The sequence below is a fragment of the Rutilus rutilus genome (assembly GCF_951802725.1).
Source record: "Rutilus rutilus genome assembly, chromosome: 4".
Taxonomy (NCBI): Eukaryota; Metazoa; Chordata; class Actinopteri; order Cypriniformes; family Leuciscidae; genus Rutilus; species Rutilus rutilus.
The window spans coordinates 33455581-33476526 of NC_140212.1; the positions used below are offsets into that span (position 1 = coordinate 33455581).

General features: G+C 38.8%; 1 protein-coding gene across 2 annotated transcripts in view; it reads left to right on the forward strand.

The window, feature by feature from the left end:
* LOC311289724 (uncharacterized protein) overlaps positions 1-10678 on the forward strand; it is a 31790-nt gene extending 21112 nt beyond the window's left edge. The window contains exon 3 of one of the 2 annotated variants that reach the window (XM_084407960.1): positions 8464-10678. In XM_084407960.1, coding sequence (XP_084264086.1) covers positions 8469-9458 — 990 coding nt within the window. In that variant the 5' untranslated portion in view covers positions 8464-8468 and the 3' untranslated portion in view covers positions 9459-10678. The remainder of the gene's footprint in view (positions 1-8463) is intronic. The other variant, XM_084407959.1, reaches the window with a different exon arrangement.
* Positions 10679-20946: the final 10268 nt, after the last annotated feature.

Here is a 20946-nt window from a genome sequence, read left to right on the forward strand (position 1 = left end):
TTATTATTATTAATTAGTCCAATTTACGTTCCAAAATCCCTTGATTTTAACCGGTTGTGCAGGTGGCCCTGAAAAAGCGAACGCAACATGGTTAATTTGTATATTGTTCAAAAAGTAAATCATTTGAGTTTGCCTGTTAAATCTAAATGTATTTCATGAAAGTAATAATCTTGTATTTGTATATATTTTTTATAGGCTAGTTTGTAGTTGTACTTTAATAATTTAAGACCTTTAAAGCCAGTGAAAAAACACCAATGTCTTGATTATTATTTATTTAAGATGTATACAGACAGAATTTAAAGGACAGAAAATAATAACTGATAACACAATATTAAAAAATAAACTCATAGAACGGTGTATGCTGATGTAGATGGAAGGCTAAACTCCACCCCATAAATCATCTCCTGCATTTTAATTTTTAGCCAGGACTGCCTTTCTGAAGGCATCCTTCTCATGGCCGGGGCCAGGCTCATTAAAAAATGATAAATATCATCTTTCTCTTCTTGCTGCCTGACTTTCTGGTCCTCCCTGGCCTCTTTCCTTGACAGATAATTCTCAAAGAAGTCCTTAGACTTCCTTTTCTGAGGAGGTGGACAGAAAGGCTCTCCCTCACTCTCGGATGTGCCCTGACCTGCATCGTCTACCACCTGCTGCTCCTCCTCAAGATTGCTGCAGACACTGTTCAAAAGCATTCTGTAAACTTTCCTGTGCGACCTTATTATTCAAACACTGCATTATTTTTCAACTTCATAGATGTATTTTAGAGAATAAAAAAAAACAACAACAACTTATAAATCTGAATAACTGAACTAGCTACAGCTACCTTCTGAAAGAAGTAGAAGCCTCAAGGAAGCTCATGCACTCCATATACTTCCACCTCTTCCTAGATTTTCCAGCCTGTCCATTTTTTGTTGACTTTTCCTCTCTCCTTTTCCTAACGTAAGTGTCCCTGAGGTTTTTCCAAAGTTTTTTTGCGTCTTCAACTAAACACAAAGCGTTTTGTAATGTACATTACATGTAACACACGAAGTAACCAGCAAAAAACATTCGACAAAACACTGTAAATATCACACAATAATATATATAGCATACTAAAAACAGCCCTAAATAGTCTCACTACATTTAGTTAAATTTTCAAAGTAAACACGGTATCTATCTTTGACATTATAGCTGCTAAGTATTATCTTCTATCCAAATGTAGCTTAGCCTGCTAGCTTACACAGCAGAGTTCTATACAGCGGCTTTTAGACTATCGCACAACATACTCACAGTCGTGATAACCGAGTTGGTTGGCAATGCCACTCCACACGTTGTCTTTTAAGTCATTGTCCTTGTAGCTTTTGTGACTTTTATCAAACAAAACAGGGTTTGTTGACACACAAGCGATCAGCAAATCCGCCATTGTTGTTGTGACGTTGCCTTTGTTTCCTTGAATGTGATTGGCTGAAGCATTTTCCGCCGCCGCAAAGGTAAAAAAAATCGACATCGAAGCGAATAAAATAAATGTCGTTTTTTCGCCGCAGCAGATTCGCGTTCGGTGTGCAAGCACTCATTACACAAACAGCTGATCAAAAAATAAAACCATCGCGCGAATTATTCGTGCGTCAAAATCGCGTCTGGTGTGAAAGGGCCTTTAATGGGAGAATTAAATGCTTGAGGTCCTGTCAGCAGCAGCAGATTAAAGTGACAGTAGCCACTAATTCTGTCTGTCAGTTAAGTTAACCAAAAAACAAAGGGAACAGAGCAAATTACTCACTGATCTTGACTAAATAACGTTTGTAGCTTTAATAAGGATTAATCTATATTTAATTTATAATTTATGCAGTGCAGACTATTTGAAAACCTTATTCAATTTCTGTATATTTCGTACCTGTTAGACAGGAAGGGCACAGGTAAATATGACATTTATTATGGGATTTAACTCTAAATGCGCAATCTCATTGGCTGATGCCAATTTCTGACAACGTGATTCGTTCAGAATCGTCACATGGTATGCTTTGACGCTTCCTTGTTTGGTTTAGCTTTCCGCAGGATCTTTTGAGTGAATGAATGAAAATGACTTCGCGTCAATCATCGAAAAGAGTACAGCAGTTGTCACTTGCAAGGGGGAAAAGGAAAATTAGTGATGGATTACCCGATGAAATGCCCTCGGGAAGCGCATCTGAACGTAAGCTGTCGATGGGAAACCAGGGTGGTTTAGATATAAGCCAATCTATAAATAAAGGTGAAGCGCACTCTACACAACAGTGGCTGCTTGTTCATGTTGCGTGACTGAATGAGCTGATTGGTGACACTACGAAAATTAAGTACTGAACGCAAATTGGGGGGGAAGGGTCTGGGAAAATTAATGGGCAAAAAATGTAAAACATTACAAAATTATTATAGGGGGACAATTCTAAATAACCAGGGTTCCATAGAGAAAATTAAAAATGAGAAATGCGTACGCATTTTTCCACGCACACGGGATTTATAAAAAATAAACTTGGCGTAAATAAGTGCGCACCGTAAGGATGCTCTTGACCGTGCGTACGCACTCTTTTAGAAGAGTATGTGTTTTGGCGACACCAACTGGCCCAAATAGCAATAACTATTTAAAATGAAAAACTTCTAAATTATCCTATTACATCACCCAATAAATCAAATTGAATTATCATTATCAGCATTCTTAACCAGGTGCAAATACTTTTTTTATTGAATGGGCTATAAAAAGGTATGTGCGTATATAACATATCATCATAATGGATGCTCTAGCGCTGTTAGAAGACCTTGCTAATGACGCTCTACGGAGGGAGCGTGTTTTCAGAGACCGTGAAGATTTCCTTGCTCATGATGATGATTGGCTCATGAGCCGATTTCGATTCCCAAGAGCCATCCTCTTGGAATTGTGTTCTGAATTACGGCCAGTATTGGAAAGACCCTCGCGGAGAAACCACGCGCTGTGTGTTCCTGTACAAGTATTGACCACATTAGGCCACTTGGCCACTGGTACTTTCCAGCGAGAGTTGGCAGACCGATCGGGTGTGTCGCAGTCGCAGTCAGACTACATTTTTAGCATATGAATAAACAGGAAAATCGACTATTTTAATAAACGTATATCTTAAGGGCAGCTGCATCTATTGCTAGATTTGTCACTTGGATATTTTAGGACTTTCCACTTCCACGGAATTTGAATTGGTTGATTTAAATTATCCACAATAAAAAAGCAGAATTTTAAACAGACAAAAACTTATATAATGTGTAGATAAATCAATTACTTACCATCGTCACCGCAAATCACATCCGTATCACCTTGGAATTCTGGAAGAACTCCACTTAATCCTGTTTCCCCTATAATCGCACCCACCCTTGCATCAAAGGCTGAGAGGTCAGTGATTCCTTGACCACCACCAGTTGTTACGACACTGCGCCTGTGTGCACATATTCTTTTTTTTACGACTACTTTTAAGTCAGACCTTTTTTTTTTTGTCTCCTGGACTGTGCGAGGCACCGAGGTAACAGCATTGACTGCTTCTGTTACTTGCTCCCATTCTAATATCTTTCTTTTATTTGAAATGCCCGCAGAGAGCCCACCAAATAAAACTTTTTTTCGGCCCTCCACCTCAGACAGCAGTACCTCCATCTCGCAGTCGGTGAAGTTTCTTTTTTTTTGCTTTTCGTTTCTGCTCTTCCATTTTTAGCCAAACAGATCAATGACAATTATCGGTCGTATTAATATGCAGGGAGATCATACATATTCAAAATAGGCGGTCTTAACCTCCAAATATGGTTATTTCGGGAGGAGATTGGGGTAAGCTATAAGCACGTGCACCTGCGCACAATATTCAGATAATTGTGATTTATAAAGTGAACCTTGCGGAGGTTCTGGCGTACGAACGGTTTTATAAATCTGAAAACTTTTGTGCGTACGCAAATTCTGCCTTATGTGCGTACGCACACTTTATGGATGAAATCTACGCAAAGTTTTATACATGAGGCCCCTGGGCTGGTCTCCTCCATAGCATGTCCTGTGACGAAGTCCCCTGAAAGCTGAAAAGGCATCAGCAAGAGAGGGGTGAAGGGCCTACATATGCTGCAGGCATGGAGAGCTAGGCTTTTAACCCTCATGGGTGAACTTTGTGTTCCGAGGGACATAGATTACTAGAGTTGCAGTTCTGATGATAAGTTTGTGTCTGTATTTGTGGTTCTCTGTGGTTAGTTGAAGGTCTTATTTGGCAATGTTGTTTTATTCAGTTGTCATTGTTCATGGTCTATATTGTTATAAACAATTACTTGGCCAGTTGTTTTGCTTGTTAGCAATGTTTTCATATAAAAATGTGTGGAATTTTACAATATAAATCTTTAAAGCCTGTTTTCTCAAAATGACTTTTCTCTCATACTCCAAGTCCGAAATCTCCACTTCAGTAGCACCTACATACACCAAACTTTCCAGTCTTGTACCTACTTATATTATGAAGAAATTTACAGAAGGATTTGTAAATATAGTATTCCTAGCCTGATTTATATAACATTTTATTCCAAAAAACATGGTGAAAATAAATGTTTTAAGGCTATTGACAGTATATTCTGATTTACAGGATAACAAAAGTAGATATCCATAAATCCCTCTGTAACTTTTTCCCAATCTAATATGTGAACACAATGAAAAAATTATTTTAAATCCTGGCTTTATCCAATTCTCAGATTTCGTTGTTTAAAATATAGGCAAATTAGCACATATTTAATTAGATAATGCCTAATTTGCATATTTAAACATTAAATTACAGAAACCTTGTAATACATTTTTTCTCATCTTGGAATGTTTCATGGTGATATCTGCTAGTTAAAATTTTTACCCTATTCACCTGTAGTGTCTCGCCTTAAATAACTTTAAAGCTGTAAAGCTGTTACTTTAATTTCCTATTAGCACTGCAAAGCTGCTTTGAAACAATCTTGTTAAATGCACTATAAATGAAGGTGACTTGATTTGATTTGACTTGAAATGCTATTGAAGTTATGCTGGGGCCACACCAAAATATATTTAAAATCTTATAATATTTTCAAAATCTGAGAGACCACAAACATGAGGACAAAAAATCCTAAATTTAACAGTTTTGCTCCTATAGGGTGTGGTGTGCTGCAATGCGAAGAAGACAACACACCACACACAAACAGATTTTCAACCAGAGTCCCGACTGTGAACACGGGAAATCTAGCAAAATCTCTCGAGACTTCAGAATAAACGTGGTGGACAATAGGTTGGAAGAAATTGCTATGAAATTGTCAACTCTATTGTGGTATGTTTTACAGGACACGTATAAACACTTGTGCTGTTGCCAAAAATCGACAAGCTGATCCTCCATCTCTGATGTCCATATTCATTTCACTCTGTGCACTGTGCTGCGCCATGACTGTGGTTGTTATGCTTCCGTCTTATATCAGCTCGCTTTCTGATTAGGTATAAGTTCGTTCCACCTGAAAATCAACAGAGTATGTGCACGTTTGGATTAGGATTTCCATAGGATTTCAGGTTAATCCAACTAAAGCAACGAACGCCAAGTCATGTGCTTCATAGCATGGCCGTCTACGCAATACTCGTTCCTGTTATCTCAGGGAACCGAGGTTACATTAGTAACTGAAACGTTCCCTTTCGAAACATTTACTCGTGTAGTTCTCGCTCGTCTTCTGAAGCGGGAAATGCAGAAAGCAAAATAACTTGTGTTCTGAATGGAGCACTTTGGGGACGTTGCCGTGCCATGGCTTGAGGTCGACTTTGTAGTTGCTAGGCCCAAACTCGAGGCAGGAAGCGCTGATGGAGAGCGCTTGTAAATTGCCCACTATCTTGACCGATGCTAAAGCTAGCAGGAGTGCGATCTTGAGCGAAAGTGGCCTTAGCTCGGCCGACTGTAACGGCTCAAATGGGGGCCCTAAGGATCATCGATTTGTCCCTAGAGGGTATGGTTAGAGGGCGAGAATGGTTGAGCCTTCTTGCACCTTTCAGGAAGCGAACAATCAGGTTGCTTTCACCCAACGATTGCCCGGCCACAGGAGTGCGGAAAGCTGCTATGGCCGGCACATAGACTTTGAGCGTGGAGGGGGAGCGACCCGCGTCCAGTAGCTCTTGTAGAAAGGAAAGCACCAGCGGTACTTCACATGAAGTAGGGTTTTGGCTTGCGGGCTGAGCACCAATCAGGGAAAACAGACCACTTAAGGGCATAGAGGCGTCTTGTGGACTCTCGCTGGTAGGTCCGTAAATTCCCGTTCAGGGGCCACACATGGAGGGCCCACAACTCGGGCTGAGGTTGCGAGATTGTCCTGTTCTACAAATAATAAGACAAGGTCAGATACTTGCATGTCTCAATGACAGTGTCCTAATACAAGTTCTTGAGGCTTCAGTTGTTCTTTGCTGACGTTGTATTGATGAGAGAGATAACCTAATACGGGTCTTTGATGATTGAAAAGACAAGGCCGCAGCCTGGCACAAACTGGTTAGCTCAGCATCTTCATGTCCGAATTTCTCCCCTGAATTCCCAATAGCTCATGAGATCTTGTAATCAGTGATCTTTTGAGGAGTGATGATGTCACTCGCTTAAGAGGTGAGTGAGTGAATAAAGAGTTATACTTTCAGAAAGAAAGTTTGTGAACCTTTGTCTTGTAGTGGGTGTTTTGCATAAATAAGATTAGTTGAGGGAAAGATTCTTATAATATTAATACATAACAGAGTTAGCAACATATAAAGTACATGAACATACAGAAAATTTAAATTGCAGGTCATGGATGCAAAACATGCTATACATGTGATCTTTGTTAACTACGGTGAGCAATTCTAAAACATTATTTCAAAAGAGTGTGAATTAATCCATAGGCAAAACCAATTCAAAAGGAAAATCTAGAGATGGGAAACTTGGTCCATTTCTTAAGTGTAAAAATTATGTGTTTTTTGCTGCTATGGTAACCAGTAAACAGTTTGGGGTTTACAGAATTGAAGCCTAACTCGTAGTTTGCTTGTCGGGTGAGGGGTATTGTGAATTATTTATTAAATATAGTAAATAATTGTGTCTGATCTGTCTCAGTCACTACACATTCAACACCTTTTTCAAGTGGGTACACAGCAAAAACTCCAGTGTTAAATTAACACTCCTGGGAGTGTGTATGAGTCCACACTCAAGAGTGTAAAGTGTTAAAATATGAGTGTTAAATTAACACTCAAGAGTGTTAAAGTTAATGAGCTAATTAAGTGATTAATTTAGTAATGATTGATCATTATTGAAGACACCTGATGTTAACAAGCAGAATCACTGAAGGAGAAAATCACAAATTGTAAGCCACCGTTATGGTGATGGGTGTTTGCTTTAGTCGGGCTCTTGACACTTATACATTTACTTTAGATTTTGTTTGGCTGTTGTATCTTATAACTGCCCGATGAACAAAGAGAAAAAGTGATCTGCTGGTGTTGGTTATATTATGACAATCATCATTTGAACTTGATCACTGAACTCATTAAGATCCTTATTTCTGACTTAGATTTATGTTGTTGATTACAGCATAACTGTGAATCTGCATAAATATCCAGAATTTTAGATATAATACAAAAGATTTCTTAAAAGTTGTTTTGAAAAAAAAAAAAAACTTTCTTTTAGGCACACACAGACGTCAAGATTCAGTCTATGCATCTCAACAATGGTGACGAGCAGAATATTCAATTAGGAAAAGTAAATTACACAGACAATTCAGATCATAATTTATTCATACCGCAATGCATGATGGGAGCCATTAATGAGTTGTGATTGGTGGCAGCGACTGCAACATGCTTTATTATTGTCACCATTGTTGAGATTCACAGGCTGATTATTGATGTCTGTGTTTCTAAATAAATTAATTTGAAAGTCTTTTGATCAGAACAATGGTTATGAAATATTTTTGGATTATATGAAAAATACTGAAAATCATGTGCTGTAGAATCACAGAGCTGCTGTAACTAACAAGTTAAGCCATCTCAATAAGTTTTGTTTTACAGATCACAACATGATTATGTCAAAACATAACCAACACCATCAGATCACATTGTCTCTTTGTTCATCTGACTGTTATAAATCAATAACAGCAGACAAGCAAAATTTAAAGTAAACATATAAGTGTCAAGAGCCCAACTAAAGCAAACACCCATCACCTTAATGGTAACTTACAATTAGTGATTTCCTCCTTCAGTGATTCTGCTTGTTAACATCAGGTGTCTTCAATAATGCTCAATCATCACTAAATTAATCACTTAATTATCTCATTAACTTTAACACTCTTGAGTGTTAATTTAACACTCATATTTTAACACTTTACACTTTTGAGTGTGGACTCATATACACTCCCAGGAGTGTTAATTTAACACTGGAGTTTTTGCTGTGTATATGATCTAGTTGTATGTATATTTTAATGTCTGATGCTTTGTGCCATTAAACCAGAGTTAACTTTTATTTGTCTTTTTTGCCTTAGACCTGATGGCGCTGAAAGAGGAGAGTCAAGTACTGAATGAAATGGAAGACAAAGATCAATATGAGAATCGTCATGATTTCACAACTGAAGAAAAATCTTTTACAGAAACTAAAAGTTATTTCACCTGCCACCTGTGTGGAAACAGATTCACTCAAACTGGAAGCCTTAACAGGCACATGAGAATTCACAATAAAGAGAAGCCTTACACCTGCCAACAGTGTGGAAAGAGTTTTTATCAACATAAAAACCTTGAAATCCACATGGTAGTTCACAAGGGAAAGAAGCCGTACACCTGCCCACACTGTAGAAAGAGATTCAACCGAAAAGGAAACCTTAATAACCACATGAGGATTCACACCAAAGAGCAGCCTTACACCTGCCAACTGTCTAGAAAGAGTTTAAATCAGCATAAAAACCTTGAAGTTCACATGGAAGTTCACATGGGAAAGAAGCCATATGCCTGCCAACAGTGTGCAAAGCGATTCAACCGAAAAGGAAACCTTAATAACCACATGAGAATTCACACCAAAGAGCAGCCTTACAACTGCAAACAATGTGGAAAGAGTTTTGATCAACATGGAGACCTTAAAGTCCACATGAGATCTCACCCTGGAGAGAAACCCTACACATGTCCTCTGTGTGGAAAGAGTTTCAGTCAACATGGAAGCCTTGAAGTCCACATGAGAGTTCACACTGCAGAGAAGCCTTTCACTTGCAAACAATGTGGTAAGAGTTTCAACCGAAAAGGAAACCTTAACATCCACATGGTAGTTCACACTGGAGAGAGCCCTTACACCTGCGATGAGTGTGGAATAAGTTTTACTATGAAAGGAAACTTTAAAAGGCACATGGTGATTCACACTGGAGAGAGCCCTTACACTTGCCAACAGTGTGGAAAGAGGTTCAAACGAAAAGGAAACCTTAACATACACATGAGAATAAAAAGGTACCTTGAAGTAAAAGAAAACACTTATTTTATTCAGGGAGTTGAGTAACTTTGAGACTGCAGAAGTCATTAAAAGTTGCATTTTCTGTTGATTTGGTGAAACCAATTACAACATTTGTTGTGTTGAGCTATTTCAATTACTTTCATTTGATTTGTTCGTTGCAAACAGCTTAAAGTCTGTTAATTTTGCCAATAAACCTGATTTGCAATAGGGGTTGAATAATTTTGATTACAACTGTGTGGTTTATAAATAACTACTATTTGCATGCTATGCATTTGTTACTCAGAAAACCCTAGTTAAGATGAAATGATTTGTTCGAGTGCCATTTAGTCAAGCATAAAAAGATATTCTGAGGTGTGGCAATCTTAATATAATTTGCACTAATTTCCCCCACTTATGCAGTTAGGTTTTTTGTACATTTGATTGCATTCCCTCATTACCTAAAGTCATCTTGAATGTTGTTAAATACAACTGAAAATATTGTGAGCATCATAGTGTCACAGTCATTGTCTGCACCACTCTGTCTTCGTCTGCACTACACTTCCCAGAATCCCTCGTGTCTTCACACCTGAACTCACTCCCTCAATTACCCACCTGTTCATCTTCTTAATCATCCGTGTCACCTGTGCTCACCTCATCATTGTTGATTTGTGTCTGTATTTAGTTTCCCTCTGTTCAGTTAGTCCTGGTCGGTTATTGTTTCTGTTTCTGTTTGAGTGAATGTCTTAATAGTAGGGATGGGGAAATGAAGCCTCATGAATCTCTGAGGCTTTCCCCTGACTGTTCCGGGAAAAGATTCAAAGCTTCGAGAGTGTTGAGAACAGCGGCGAGAACAGCGCCATCTGGTGCTTATTTAAAATAAAGCAGCCAGAAGCCTGTGTTAGAAGCTCTGGCAGATGAAGCAACCACAACACACTCCATAGTTTCAATGTTATGTGCACAAATAAATGCCTTACATGTTTGTGTTTGATTTGTTCATTAAAAAAAAATTTAACAATGACTCGTTAAATACGATCTGAAGTTCGAGCCTTCTGACACCCGAAGCGAAACACGCACGTGACTGGACAGAAAGTGAGGCTTCGTTTGTCATCGATCACGTGACTCTAGTAAACCAATACACGCATCGATACGGGGCTTCACTAGAAATTGTGTCGCTTATGTGATACGCGCATCGAAGCTTCAGTGTCATATGTAACATCACTACTTAATAGTTCCAAATTTGCTATTAAATACTTTGTTTTCCTGGTATTCATTCATTGTGAGCTTTCCTCAGGCTAGAGACGATTTTTTGTGGTGTTTTCCTTTTTTTTTTTTTTTTTTTTTTTTTTTTATCATGGACATTCCCGCTGTTGCCCTGCTATGTCTGGAACAGAAGGACTGCTCCCTGGAATCTCACACCAGGGATTTCTTGGAGTTGGCGTGTCTAACACTCTATCCTGACCACTCGCTGTGTGTGTTCTACATCGCCAGCCTCAGCGAGCAGTCCCAGGCACGCCTCCCAGGGAGCGGTCCTCATGAAGATTTCGCCGCATGTGTTGAGTGGGTGCTAGTAAACACCAACTCGGCATTCACCATCGGCCTTTCAGAGCCCGATCTCCACGTGCATCCTGATCTCCTTATCCAGTCTGATCTCCCGATCACACCTCCCGTCGCCATCCAAGGTTCTAAGGTAACTAATCTAATCGACTTCTTCACTGAACCGGAACTCCCCATAATCAGTCCAGCCGAGCCTGCACTTCACGCCAGTCCAGCCAAGACTGTGAGCGTCATGCCCGCCGAGCCTGAGACTGTGAGCATCATGCCCGCCGAGCCAGAGTCTGTGAGCATCATGCCCCCCGAGCCAGAGCCAAAGCCCTCTTCGCCGCTGGTCCCGTCCAGCCCGGAGCTTCCTTCCCCGCTGGTCCCGTCCAGCCCAGAGCTTCCTTCGCCGCTGGTCCCGTCCAGCCGAGAGCTTCCTTCGCTGCTGGTCTCGTCCAGCCCTGAATCGCCTTTGCCGCTGACCTCCTCCAACCCCGAGCCAAAACCCCTTAAATACAACCCGAAACTAAAAAACAGACCGGGCCTCTATTAGAGACCGGCCTTTATTTATCCAAACCTGTAGCCACACCAGGCGTGTAAAAGAGACAGGCGTCTATTTGGGACTCTGCTATTATTTGAAGTTTTACGGTAAGTAAAATATTAGGTTTTAACAATAATAAATACTTGTTAGTGGGTGAAGAATTTCTGAAACGCAACTTGATGAAGAGAGGTTTTCTTTTACGCTGAAAAGAGGTAAGCTTAACATTTTATGGTACACTCGTTTATTGCGTTTTTGGTCAAGAAATTACCTTTTAAACTGATTTTCAGAATTGCTACGAATTTTGCTTCAACAATTACAAAAGTTTTTGAAGTATATGACCAAGCATCCTGTTGGCACGTACCCAGCAAACACATTTACGTTGTGACAACGTCTGTGGCAAGTTACATTTCTGCTATGGCAACGTCGCTGTCTAATGCCTGCAACATTGTAACAACGTAGAATTTTAAGACGCGACAAGGCTGTAGCAACTCTGTTGCGCAACATTCAGCAACATAATTTTTTTTTCTCTGTGCGTTTTCAAAAAAATGAAAAAACATTAACGTACAACAAGTACGCGATCTGTTCAAGAAGTGCTGAAATGTCAATTACTCATCATTAAAGTAATTTTGGCTTCATTATGGCTTGTAACTTTTGGCATAAAGTTGAAATATTTATCATACCTGACCAGAAGATGTTCAAAACTTAACGGTAAGAATTAAAGGATATCTGAATACTAAAAGAAATAGCACTGTTAGAAACTGCTGTAAATTTACAGCAAATTGTCAACAGTATAATCCTGTTATGTTCAAAAGCAGTACATTGCAGTTTTTGTGAAATGACGTAGACAAAGTATAACGGCATTTTAACGTATTTATTGCTCGAAGGAAACAAAACAGTATTTTTGGCTAGCCTACGGAAGACTGCAGTGAGCACCCATGGATTTTTCATCTGTCTTCAAACTGATAATAGGTGAGTTCCCTTTTGTTTTGGTCGTTGTGATAGAAAAATACATTACATCTGCAATTGTAACTAACTTGTATTGTGGATATTGGAACTGTAACTATTTCTTTTATTTGCTCGTTTCAGTGATAAAAGCACCAACTGCGACATTGTGAGTGAAGTTGGATTCCAGACACGGATAATTCCCGATTACAGGGTGAGTTTCATCTAACATAGTTAAGTTCTTCTGCAAAGTTTCTGCAAAGCCTTCAAAGGGTAACTAAACCCTAAACCAATTTTTTTTTAGTTAATTATTTGTAAGACAGTGGCTTTATTAGTGCTGTTCATTGATTCGAGTAACTTTTTTGACATTTGGGTATAAAGTGTTTTAATTCTACAATATAAGGCGTAAAAACGTCTGAGTGCTGCCCTCTTCAGGTTGAACTGTGGCTACTGCAGTTGAATTTTCCTATTGGATGTTGTGGTACTGCGTGACGTAAGCAGGTACTGCGTGACGTAAGCAGGTTCCAGCCCTACCACGCCCTTGATACGAGCTACCACGCCCTTGATACGAGCTACCACGCCCTTGGCAGTATAAAAACATCTTGTTTCATCAAAACCACTGTAACGAGTCAGGAGTTGGAATTGCGAGTATTGAAAACGATCAGGATAGCGTATTTTAGCATCTATTTAGCATAGCCTTTATATAGTTATTTAGATTATTTTGTGTAGCCTAGGTAGTTCATTAGCATAGTTGTTAGTGTAGTATTGTTAGAAGCATAGTTAGTAGCAGTGATGGGAATAACAGCGTTATAAATAAACGGCGTTATAAATAAACGGCGTTATTTTTTTCAGTAACGAGTAATCAAACTAATTACTGCTTCCTCCATTACAACGCCGTTACCGTTACAGTCAATAAAAATGCGGCGTTACTATAGTTGAGCTCACTGAAGCGGTTTTCATTCGAGTAGGCTCTCTCTCAGCCATAGGAGCTGCAAAGTTTTTTTCTCTGGTGTGTGAGTGTTTATGAGGCGCCGGACTGTACAAAAGCGAGGCGAATGCCGCGAGCGCGCTCGACAGTGCGCGAGAGAGACCGAATGTGTCTGAGCATAAATACTTTATTTATAAATAAATTACACATTTCAGCATTAGAATAATATATGTAGCATATTGGTATCATATGCAATGTTTTAATTAGTTTATATAACAAACTCCAAAATAACCTGCAGGGAACGTTCAAACATATTTGTTTGACGGTTGTGAACACGTGCGGCAAACATGACTAGAATTTGGCTAAAATAAATAACCTCTGATGATGACGTTCTCTGTAGGTTATAAAAATAAACCCATAAAAGATTATATTGTATTATTATTTTTTATGTTGATACATTGTTCAGTATTATATTGAGAGCACTTTTTGTTAAACTTACTATTGTGAGGAAGAAAATACTTCAAGTAGGCTATACAGAATGTCTACCAGTTGTAAAGGTGTGTGAGTTTTATCATTTTAATATTTTAATAAATATTTTTATAAGGCTACTATTTATTTATTTTTGGTACATTTCTTAAGAAGCATGATTTATTGACTTATGACTTATTTGTTGGCCAGTTGTGGTCTGTGCAATAAATATTAAAAGTTCTAAACCATCTATTATTTTGTTGTTCCACTATAGTAATGATAATATTTTAATATTTAAGTTAATAGGTGTCTCTCACATTGTCCCACAGCAACATTAAAATAGTGTAGATTAGTGTACAATGTTTAATACTAATAAGATGTTCTATTTAGTGTCCATTTCATTCATTTAACATTTCATATTGGGGGTATCCAAGAAATTTCTTATATTTAAACTTTTTTTTTTTTCTTTTTTTTAAGTAACACAATAGTTACTTTCCCTAGTAATTAGTTACTTTTGTAATGATGTAATTCAGTTACTAACGCAGTTACTTTTTGTGAGAAGCAGAGGCGGACAGAGTACACAGCTTCATTACTTGAGTAAAAGTACAGATACCCCTTGCTAAATTTTACTCAAGTACAAGTAAAAGTACTACAGTCAGATGTCTACTTAAGTAAAAGTACTGAAGTACTTGTTTTTAAAAGTACTTGAGTATCAAGAGTACAAGAGTACATTTTCTAAATATTGCATTACTACTGCCACAGTGATTACATTGGTAAACACAGCAAACACTTGAAGCGAAAACTATCATTAACTTGTTCAGAAAATTGAAATAGTCTGGCGAGGTGGGGCCATGCGATATTTTTTTTTTCCCAGGATGGTAGGGGAAGACTCATAAATATTAATTAGGGAAGTCATCCCTGATTGGTCTGATGACCTACCCCTAACCCCACCCCTAAACCTACCTGTCACTGGGGGTCTTATGACCTCCCTAACCCCGCCCCTAAACCTACCCGTCACTGGGGTTAAGACCAATCAGGGATGACTTCCCTAATGAATATTCATGAGCCTTCCCCTACCATCCTGGGAAAAAAAAATACTCCCGGGATGGACCTGCTGCGTCTTCAAAAAATACTCCCGGGATGGACCTGCTGCGTCTTCATCCATTGTTTCATCTCTTATCTAAATCTGACCATGGAGTTGACTATGGCGGAAAGCTGAAGGTGATTGGATTGTGCAGGCGCCACTAATTGGGACAGCCTATCAGCAATCACATTTGAGAGGGAAACAACAAATTGAGTGTTTCCGAGATGTTCCGAGAGATCTTTGTTCCTTTTTTTTTTTTAAGTAGTAACGGGTACTCATAGTTATGGATAGAAATGTAGTGGAGTAAAGAGTACAATATTTGCCTCTCAAATGTACTTGAGTAAAGTCATGAGTACTCCCCAAAAATGATACTCGAGTAAAGTACAGATCCTTCAAAATTGTACTTAAGTACTGTACTCAAGTAAATGTACTCCGTTACTGTCCGGCTCTGGTGAGAAGTAACTAGTAACTATAACTAATTACTTTTTTTAAGTAACTTACCCAACACTGGTTAGTAGCATAGTATTGCATCGGTTAGGATAGCTTCAAGTTAGCGTAGATTTATCTGTATTTAGTACAGTGGTCAGGATGGTACGTAGGTGTAGTGTTGCTGGTTGCAACAGCACTACATAGCTTTCCAGCAGACTTGGAAATTAGGCGCCAGTGGTTGCATGCACTTGGCCTGGAAGACCGTGAGTTCTCGCCTAGAGCTCAAGTGTGCAACCTGCATTTTACGCGGGATTGCTTCTCCAACGCGATAGAGGTGGAAATGGGCTTCTCCACACAGCTCGCGCTGAAAAGTGACGCAGTGCCAAACGCTGCTCCTCCTGCATGGACTTCACCACCGCAGCAGCGTCTTGATGTGAGTGATCATATATCTTTAATCACAATTTATGGTTAGGCTAAAGTTAATCCTCTGGGGTCGACAAACGCGCCGGTGCATTTTGCCATAATGCTAATGTTTTACCACTCAGACACTGGCCCCATTCTCCCTTGCTTCACTAGCATCGTCGGATGCCGATCGCGATGCGGGAATTAAGACCGCAGTTTGAGCCAGCGGCTCGAATTGATATGGCTCTGGCCCTGTGTCCACAGACAATTCACCCTCCTCCACTTCAGGTGAAGGTGGGGGAGAAAAGTCCTCGACTTCAAATGACAGCTCTGTTGCAAAGCTACTTGCGTCACTCTAGTCACTCTCCATTTTAGAGTCTGACAGCAGCTGTCACTGCGAGTCTCAGGTGCACGCCCCCCCGCTCAGCCCCGCCCTCGGTTCGTCCCCTCTATCTCCGCTGGGCTCTGCCCACTTTTCCAGCATTTTTCAAATATTGCCAGTGGGTGGAGTCAGGCTCTGACCAGGGGTTTAGTTACCCTTTCAAACACTGTTGCATTTAAATTACATCGATGTCTCTGTAGCGCGCTAAAATGGCCGGTGTTGTTGGCTGAAACCGTGCATGCAGCTTGCTTTTCATAATTCGTGAAACCTCCCAACATTAGACAAAACCTTAATTTCGGGGTCGTTGTGCTTTCAAATGTGGGTAAAATTGTTGTACATATCTCTTTTCTGAGGGTGATTTATATTTTGTACTAGTAGTGTTTGTATTGTTACTTTAATGGTGACTTTATTTTTGCATCGATCCAAGTTGTTTGATATAAGTTAAGTGATAGAATAATCATTAAGATTAATTCATATTCAAAGTTTCGTTATTGCTGCTGCAATGTTACTTTGCCAAGCATGTAATATTTATGGATATTTAATTTTGGTGGAGATTCTTCTTTGCTGAAATATTTTTCATGCCCAAGGACTGTACAGATTGACTTCTGTGGACATCAATGTTGTACTACAGTGGCCTATGTGAAGCACATGAGGATTCATAGCAATATCCCTAACTTGCTTCTTCATTGTTGCATCCAAGCCTGCAACAAGAAGTTCACAAAATTAGCAGCTTTGAAATCACATCTTTACAGAGTGTGTGTGGTGGTGCCTAGATCACATTTGTGCCCTGCAGTAGACCTTGCATGCCATGTTGACTTGTGTAGTGCCAAATGTGATACACTGACTCAGTTTTATTCCCATCTTAAAGTGCACATTAAAGAGGGACGAACAGTGGCGGCATATGCCCCTTTAAGCAGTGTGATGCATCCCACTGCGCAATGTGACGTCTTAGTGACGTCATTTTCATGTAATTTTTGGACGTCCAAATTTGGTCCATTGAAGGGGTTGTTTTGTAACGCCAGGCGACATCTTTTTTCGACGTCTTCCGCACGTCATTTTTCGACGTCCATCCACAAAAGTTTGTTTACAATAAATCGCGCTCAGTGCTCTCAAACAAAACAGTTTCAGGCTTCTTACACACACACACACACACACACACACACACACACACACACACACACACCTTGCTTCCTGGGACTCGAACTCGTGATCATCTGCTCCACGTGTCAACGCTCTACTGTTTGAGCTACAGAGAGAGTGAGACAATTTATGATTATCGCGTTTAGGCTAAAAATAGGTTCGGCGCTTGGATCACGAGCATCTTGCAGTACATTTAAAATATTTTAAATATAATATTTTAAATATTTTAAAAATATATTACATTTTAAATATAGCGATTTGGAAACGTGGATGGAGCAGTGAATAGGTTCATTACACAGCAAAATGACACGACAAACTCGCGTTTTGGAAAAGAGCTCTTCATTTGTAAATTAATAAAATTATAATAATCATGTAAATTTCCTGCACCTGTCATAGACGTCCAAAAAATTACCCAGTTCAGGTCCAATGTTGAACGTAAATATGACGTCCAAGTTGGGTCATGGTTGGACGTCCAAATAGTGGACCTAGTTTGGATAATCGAAAAAAATCACCCAGTTCAAAGGTCCAATGTTGAACGTCAATATGACGTCCAAGTTGGGTCATGGTTGGACGTCCAAATAGTGGACCTAGTTTGGACGTCGAAAAAAATTACCCAGTTCAAAGGTCCAATGTTGAACGTCAATATGACGTCCAAGTTGGGTCATGGTTGGACGTCCAAATAGTGGACCTAGTTTGGACGTCGAAAAAAATTACCCAGTTCAAAGGTCCAATGTTGAACGTCTATATGACGTCCAAGTTGGGTCATGGTTGGACGTCCAAATAGTGGACCTAGTTTGGACGTCGAAAAAAATTACCCAGTTCAAAGGTCCAATGTTGAACGTCTATATGACGTCCAAGTTGGGTCATGGTTGGACGTCCAAATAGTGGACCTAGTTTGGACGTCGAATAGATGTCCAGAATTGGTCATGGACCGACGGACCCAATATAGACATGATCTGCACGTCTATCCGACGTCCAATGTTTAGTGGGATCATTTACAGTAATATACATTTACCTCTCACCTGTCAAGAAAACATAAAAAATCAACTGAGGAATATCTAACTGAATCCATTGTTACCACAGCAAATGTAACTGAAGCTGAAAGCTTTCAAAATATTGACAACCGATGAACATATTGATGTAGTTGGAAACAGAGAGCATTTGGAGGTTAGTCCAGAAAATATTGCTGAGACATTATTTTTGAAGAATCTTGCTCTGTTTTATCTAAAATTACAGGCAAAGTTACTTCCATCTTCAGTCATTCAGACTATAATTGAAGATATGCAGTCAGTTTATGACGTCACCCAGTCACTCTTACTTTTCAAACTAAAGGAGAACTTGGTTACACTCCAGAGGCCTCCATTAATAATGTAATGGACAGTCTGAAAGCAGACAATCTTTTACAAGCCTGTAATAGCCACACACTAAAAACAGACCAATGCAGAAAAACAGTGTTCAAGAACAGTTTTAATTATGTTGAACCTATGCCCATTTGTCTTGGACATAATGAAGCTGGCAAGGAGTGTTTTGTACAGTAGGGTTAAGTCAGGTAAAGTGAGACACTTTTTGGTAAATTGCATTTTAAACAACCTAAATCAATTAGAATGTATTAAAATTATATGTGTTTTATTAACAAACTGTTCATCTTTAAACACCATCTGACACCCAGAGCCGGATTAAATAAATGGACTACACTAGGCAGGCTGCATTTTTTTGGGCCCCCCCAAATAAGATAAACAAGTTTATCTTATTTGCTCTGTTTACATTTAATCAACACATTTAATTAAAATTTTCTGCAAAATGCAATAGCTTACAACATTTATAAATGTTGTAATTAGGAACAAGAAGGCAAACATGACCCCTTCACATTCATCAAGACCATTTAGAAACTGTCTAACAATAAATAATAATAAATATAAGGATGGAGGATTTAAACTATGGAAAACTAAAGGTATTCAGACTATTAAAGACAGGATAGGATACTTTTCAAGAAGTATGATACATTTCAAGATTTGTGTGATAAACACCAGATTCCCTCAAAACTTTTTTTTTTTTTTTTTAAATATTCACAGCTTAAAAGTTTTATGTCTTCCAGGTCTACAGATATTATGTACATATGTATAATGTGTCATTAATTGAGGAAATAATTGGAAAAAGAGGTGAAAAGGGCCAATTGTCAAAATATTATAATTTAAAGAGTCTGCTGTAGACAAATTAAACGCATGGAGGAAAGACATTCAAGAAGAAATAGAGGAATTTGAATGAACTGAAGCATGTTTAATGGCGCAAAAACAAATCATTGGATTGTTACATGCCAGAAGAGCCATTGCTTTGAACTGGAAGAGCATGGAAGCACCTTCTATAAAACAATGGATAAAAGAACTTTCAGAGTGCATTGGACTGGAAAGGCTGACTTATATCTCCAAGGGTAAAATAAAGGACTTTGTACAATTATGGGAGCCATACATGATTATTATATCATATCATCTTTTATTTTCATTTTGAATGAGATTTTCATGTAACTTAAAACTTGACACGGAAATGTTGTTTTACTTTATCTCTGATAGGTGCAGGTCTCTGATTATGTGAATGTGTGTGTGAGTGATACATGTTTCTGTTTTTTTTTTTTTTTTTATGTTTGTTATTATTTAAAAATTAATAAAAATATTTGAAAAAAATAAAAAAAATAAAATAAAAATAAATAAAAACAAGCAACATTTACTAAGGAAACCATTTAGCATGCTCCACTCAGGGATAATCTTCAGCCTTCCAGCATCACAGCAGAAACACGTCTTGACGGCATCATCACAATCTTGTGGAGAAATCATAAAAACATAAGACAGCTGTTTGAGATTTGAATATACTTGGTTTGTTTCTCATATTTCATTTCATTATAGTAGAAAGTATAGCTCTATATTATACATTTAATTTATATGCATCTTACATCTGATTTTAATATTCATTTTACTTATTCAGATTTAGATGTTTAAATGGAAAACTTACATTTACAAATGCTTTCTCCTGAGTTTTGATGAGGTGAAGTCCTCGATGATGTCTTCAAAATCCAGGGCAGTTGTGAATCCATTTTCAATTGCCAACAGGGCAAAGGCATTCAGTTTTTTTTCTGTTACTGTTGCTCTCCGGTATGTTTTTACTCGTTTCAACAAAGAAAATGATCTTTCTCCTGAACAGTTTGCAATCGGTAATGTCAGATACATGCGAAGGCAAATGTCCACATTAGGGAAAGCATCCCTCAAGCCTAGCTCTAGGAACTTCTTGTACATGGCCATGACTGATTCTTCATCTTTTACCATTGAGATGAACTGGAAAAACTCTGCTGTAAAGTCCTCCTCAAGATCCTGGGGGTATATTTTCTTCAGCTTTTCTGTGGCTGCACGGATTTGTTCAATGTTCATTGATTTTGTTTTAGTAAGGAAACCAAATTTCTCCTCCACGTTTTTGTATGCGTCTTTGCGTTGTTTCAATTCTTGTGACAAGCAGTCACAGATGACATAATGTGTGTCAATCAAGAATGCTTCACGGCCTGAGCGCTGCACCTCTGGACCTGCAGTCTCATCAAACATAACTTTCTTCACTCGTCTCCTTTTGCTATCTGCTTTGTATCCCTCTGTCGCTGTGAGAGTCTTGGCCTCTGCTTCATAGACATCGAAATCATTTCTGGCCGTGAGAGTCTTGGCCTCT